This window comes from Callionymus lyra, chromosome 10, assembly GCF_982586985.1.
Source record: "Callionymus lyra chromosome 10, fCalLyr1.hap1.1, whole genome shotgun sequence".
NCBI lineage: Eukaryota > Metazoa > Chordata > Actinopteri > Syngnathiformes > Callionymidae > Callionymus > Callionymus lyra.
The window spans coordinates 16,149,054-16,155,372 of record NC_141827.1 but is presented as its reverse complement, the minus strand read 5'-3'; the positions used below and the strand labels follow the sequence as shown (position 1 = coordinate 16,155,372).

Below are 6,319 nucleotides of genomic sequence, written 5' to 3'. Positions count from 1 at the left end.
ATTTATCATCCATCCATCCATCCATCCGTCCGTCCGTCCGTCCGTCCGTCCGTCCGTCCGTCCATCCATCCATCCATCCATCCATCCATCCATCCATCCATCCATCATCCATCCATCCATCCATCCATCCATCCATCCATCCATCCATCCATCCATCCATCCATCCATCCATCCATCCATCCATCCATCCATCCATCCATCCATCCATCCATCCATCCATCCATCCATCCATCCATCCATCCATCCATCCATCCATCCATCCAGGGTCAGAGCTGATGACACAGTGTTTCTCGCTGGGTGTACAAGATTAGAAATGAGTGTATTAGAGGGAAAGTGTGTATGCGGTTTAGAAATGACACAATAAAAGAAAAAAAGATATACATCATTTGTTATGTTTAGGTTGTCCATATGCTGAAAAGTAGTGATGTTCTAATGGAGCTTCAGGAAGCAGTGTCATTATATATCTTGATGCGTCAATAATGACTTGCTAATGATTAAAAAAAGAAAATAATACAATAAATGAATACAGCAGAAGTCTTTTTTTCTTTCTGTGGGGCTCCTGTAACGAATACATGACGGTAAAGTACCGGTAGTTTTGGACCACTGCTAAACAAGACGCGTCAACGTTGAAGTTTAAAGTTGCAGTTCGCTATTAAACCACCAGATGTCACCACATTTGACCTTCTTGTTTTCACCCGCAAAAACATTCATTTTCACGGTTTATAAAGCAGTCTGGACAACAAAATAATTATCTACATTTGCTTTAGATGCCACTTTTATTGTTGTTAATCATTTCATTCAAAACGTGAAGGAGGTTATTTGATATTAAGTGAAATCATTGAAAAAGGTAAAATTTATAGTTAATAAAAAAAAGCAAATGCAAAAAAACACAGAAAACAAGCCACAACTTAAAAAATACAAAATATCTATGAAGATGATAAAAATAAACAGTGTGAAAAAGCAAATAATATTACACAAGAGTCTTCTAATACTGAAAAAATCACACTTTTCTAATGTCCTCAAATCTTTGATGTGTTTGAGAAAACAAGTTGCCTTTAGCTTCCCTCACAAGAATTTCTTATGTCGGTTTATTATCTTTAGGTTTTTCTTTGGCATGGCTGGCATCCAGCAAATTTCCTGTGGAACGCTGTGCACTCCTGGCTGGAATGTAACCGCACATGTCTCTGGGGTTACATAGAAACTTTTACATGAGCTCGAAACCATCAGTGGGTGAATGTCGTGCACCGATAATAATGCAACCGATTGAACGATGTGTGGATTTCTTCAATACAGGTTTACATATTTCAAACACTGTCTCAGGTCTTCATCTTTCCTCTTGCAAAAGCTGCAGTCTGTCCTCGGCGTAGTGAGGCTTGCTGTGTCCGGTGTCTATGGCCTCGCAGTCGTCTGTGAAAAACACCAAGTCCTGCCAACACAACACAGACATGTGGTCAGGCTCCGGAGCAAGAATCCGGGGGTCACGCACACTGCAGATGTTTGAGATGGTCTCACCCGATAACACATTCTTGTGATGATCGTGTGGAGGTTCTGGACTTTGCGTTTCAGCAGAACCATCCGGGGTCGTTCTCGGCAGTACTGGCTGGGATGGTTCATCAGCACGTAGAGGAAGTCCCGCAGCTTTGTGGTGACACAGGCGTTCTAGAAGGTTGAGGGAAGGACTTGTTATGTATTAGACAAATGTGAACATCTCTCAAAATGTAGACTCGACAGCCTGCAGGACATTATCTGTTGTGTTGTTGGACCTACAACACAACACTGGAAACAGAGCAAGAATGGAATAGTGTTGAATGCTGCACAGAAGTTGTCGAGCTTGAAAACATCCTTTGTTTTGTATACATTAAACTTTGAGATTCCATCCATCCATCCATCCATCCATCCATCCATCCATCCATCCATCCATCCATCCATCCATCCATCCATCCATCCATCCATCCATTCATCCATCCATCCATCCATCCATCCATCCATCCATCCATCCATCCATATTTCTATCCATCCATCCATATATCTATCCATCCATCTATATATCTATATATCCATCCATCATTATTTCTATCTATCCAGCCATCCATATTTCTATCCATCCATCCATATATCTATCCATCCATCCATCCATCCATCCATCCATCCATCCATATATCTATCAATCCATCCATCCATCTATATATCCATCCATCCATCCATCCATCCATCCATCCATCCATCCATCCATCCATCCATCCATCCATCCATCCATCCATCCATCCATCCATCCATCCATATTTCTATCCATCCATCCATATATCTATCCATCCATCTATCCATCTATATATTTATATATCCATCTATCCATCTATATATCTATATATCCATCCATCCATATTTCTATCCATCCATCCATATATCTATCCATCATCCATCCATATATCTATATATCTATCCATCCATCCATATACATGTATATATACATCCATCCATCTATATATATCTATATATCAATCATCCATATTTCTATCCATCCATCCATATATCTATCCATCCATCCATCCATCTATATATCTATCCATCCATCCATCTATATATATCTATATATCAATCATCCATATTTCTATCCATCCATCCATCCATCATCTATATATCTATCCATCCATCCATCTATATATATATCAATCCATCCATCTATATATATCTATATATCAATCATCCATATTTCTATCCATCCATCCATCCATCTATATATCTATCCATCCATCCATCTATATATCTATCCATCCATCCATCTATATATCCATCCATCCATCCATCCATCCATCCATCCATCCATCCATCCATCCATCCATCCATCCATCCATCCATCCATCCATCCATCCATCCATCCATCCATCCATCCATCTATATATCTATCCATCCATCCATCCATCCATCTATATATCTATATATTTATCCATCCATCCATCCATCATCATTTGCAATTGAGGTAAAAGCTCCTTTTTCCCACTCACAAGCTAAGTTAGCATCTGAAGGTAAATATTTCCTGTCATCTTTGAGACAAAATCTTTCAAATCTTTAGAAACACAAAGGACATTCTTCGACCACTCACTGCAGCACATAAGCCATAAGATATTGACCGTCTTGGATTTAAGGTAATATGTAAATTATATATGTATGGAGGTATATCAGTGGATTTATTTTTCTCCTTTGAGGTTCAAAAATGTTTTGTAGAAATATTGGTTGAGAATATTGTGTTTGGATATAAAAATATAGAATCAAACTCTATAATAAACACAATCTAGCGTAAAATAAATGGTAAAAAAAAAGTAGATTAACATTATTCAAGCATGTATATATCATTTTATAGCTAATGTTTTATTGAGTATGAAATAACATTTAAATATGTTATTTATTTGATGTTAAGTTAGACATTAGCAATAGCTAATGATAAAGTTTTGAACTTACACCAGTGAGTGTTTTTTTTTTAATGATTTAAACTTTTTCGTTGAGTGAATACAATTTTTAATGCTCAACTATAGTGTATTTTATACATAACAAATGTATTAGAAAGTTAAATTTTCCCCCCCTGATGTCAGATGCTTGACAATCTGTGGCAAAGATAACCGACACAGTAAACTCATGGCTCGAGGGCTAAATCTGGGCCAGTCAAACTATTTAAAGTGGCCTGCAACAGCATTTTAAATAAAATAAAACAAACAAATGACTTGTTGATGATTTTTGAAGATTTGCCGCACGACAGTCTAGATTATAATTTAGAGAAACGTATTTGTGTTTAAAGCCGGGAAAAAGTGAACCGTAAATCTACATTTATTCTGTAATGATAATATTTCTGTATGTGTTACGTGATGAGTAAAAAATACTCGATTAAAAATTACAGATTGAGTTTGACATTGTGTATTAAACAAAAACACTTTCTTAGTGAAATGTATTTCGGGCATCAACCAATGACTGTTAAAAAGTTTTAACACACTTTTTATGAATTAATTCCATGTTTAATGTGGATATATATATGACTAGAACCCCCTCCTGGTATGTAAGGAACTCTTTTTATTAAACCCCCCCAAAAAAAACAAAAACAAAACATGTTAATGTGTTAACATAACACTGCTTGAGTCAAACTGTATCCTCTTGTCCTCAGTCATTGCCAGGATTTCAATGATACTGTGGTCGAAATTCAAAAAACTGTTATAGGACGGTTTCTTACTGAGTTATTGTATCCTTCTTTTTGTAGACGGAACTGTTTTTAATTGAATAATACATAAATAATTCAATTGACTGATACATTAACACATCTATCTTCATAAACAAACACAAAAATAACCCATCAAAGAGTTTTTAACGAACATTCCAATCATTTGCAGAAGTATTTGTGAAGAACATGTGTAGTACTTACGTGCACGTCCAGGAAGATGGTCGGGAGAACCTCAGCGCACGTTTTCTGTCAAAACAAAGGCGCACCTGAGGCGTGAGCAGACACTAGTACGCATGTGCGGAGGGTCTCACCGTGCGGTGGTAGGTGTGGATCCGGTCCAGGAGCTGCATGACTTCTGAGCTCAGACCCAGGGACCTGGAGTAGCAGGTCGGAGGAGCAGAGTCCACCTCGAACACGGAGCTGACGAGGACCAGGAGGAACAGGAGCTTCATGACTGGAGCAGAAGATCAAGATGCTGGAGAGACTGAGGCGAGAGTTCCAGACTCAGGTCGAGTTGTTGCTGCTTTAAATGATGGAGGGGGAGGAAAAAAGAAAAAAAAAGAGTCTGGTGACGTAGAGAGGGGGGAGAGCCTGAAGACCAGTCTCAGGGTATCTTACAAGAACACTCTGGACTGTAAACATGATTATTCACCAAGACTAATAAACACGTTAATACAAAAAACATACTTGTTTATTTTTATTTTTTTCCAAAACACTACATTAAATTATTTTATTATTATTTATTTCATCATCTTGTTCTTTCTATTTATTTCTCTTTGTTCTTGTTCTTATTTTATTTTGATTTATGTTTTATGAAAAATTGCTGTATTTGCTGTGGCTATTGGAAAAAAACAATTTCGTAAAAGTTCTACCTTACCTTACCTTACGTTAAATTACAAACAAAATAAAACACTTGTGGATACACACATCAAGTTACATGGTTAACTGATGCTGATGATTTAAACTGACATGCCCCAATAAACACAAATATTTGTGACATTTTGGTGAACATTTATTCTGCCTCAAAATAATTTAAGTTAATATTGAGATCCCTGGGTAAAAAAAATCATTTTATGTATACATTTTCATTTTTAAAAAGGTTTATGAATATATTTCTTGGCATAATTAAGGTGTATTTTATATTTTTATTTCTCATTCTTTTTTTTTTTGTAATTTACTTTGTAATTTGTTTTTCCATCACTTTTTTTGGCTCCCCTATGTGGCTTGAGTCACAGAATATAATGAGCCCCAAAGGAAAACTGAAAATTCCCACCCCTGGTCTTGATCATTGAATAGAAAAAATACTTTGAATGAAAAAAACCGGCGCCAAGCACTAATTTCATGCGGCTATTACAAACCACAGCTTAAGAAAAACATCCGGTGATACAAGATGGTGTTTGCAAACTGCAAAAGATTTTAGTCTCTACATGGATTCATGTGTGTGAAAACAAAAGTAGCCTAACCATCAGACTGTGTGCAATAACTGTAAAGTCTTCTTAAGCTAACACATGCTATTTTAGACGAAGAATAACACATTTTGTCAAATGGAAGTTAGTTGTGAAATGAGATCTCTTACTGCTACTTCATTTTCACTACTATCACAATGATTATTCAAATGAAACTGATATTTGACTTGTACTTAATTGAACACATTGTGAAGAAACATTATTATCAGACTGGAGCTCATCATGTCTTCAAAGTTTAAAGTTAAAGTAGGGAGAATAACATGTTTTAAAAGCCTTTAAGTAAAACGTAATATGAAGGTTATTACTTGCCGGAGAAACAAGTCTTTATCTTCTTCCTCTGGCTGAAATTCTGTAATGTATAATCCACAATATCTCTCTTATCTTACATTTCTTATCAAATGTAATACATTTTATTTAATTACATGGTGTACAAAGTTGACTACTAGCAACTTTCATTTGGTCAAAGCTTAATATAAAAGCTTGTTTTCAAACTGTAACTCTTGCCAGGCACATGGTCTCATACCAAACCACATAATCAAGATGCACAATACATGACATGTCAGCTATTCTTCATTTGAAAAGGAGTTCAAAAATAAAAAAGGTTGCCTAAGACTTGCTTAGTAGCCTACAGAGTAACAAGGGAGGCAAT

General features: G+C 36.3%; 1 protein-coding gene across 1 annotated transcript; it reads right to left on the bottom strand.

Moving 5' to 3' along the window:
• Positions 1-1,073: 1,073 nt before the first annotated feature.
• Positions 1,074-4,721, bottom strand: LOC148070543 (cytokine-like protein 1). Its single transcript, XM_087800810.1, has 4 exons — positions 4,516-4,721; positions 4,406-4,450; positions 1,513-1,659; positions 1,074-1,426 (listed from the first exon to the last, which is right to left on the bottom strand). The coding sequence occupies exons 1-4, from the start codon at positions 4,654-4,656 to the stop codon at positions 1,325-1,327; spliced, it is 435 nt and encodes a 144-aa protein (XP_087656936.1). The 5' UTR covers positions 4,657-4,721; the 3' UTR covers positions 1,074-1,324.
• Between the last annotated feature and the right edge of the window lie 1,598 nt (positions 4,722-6,319).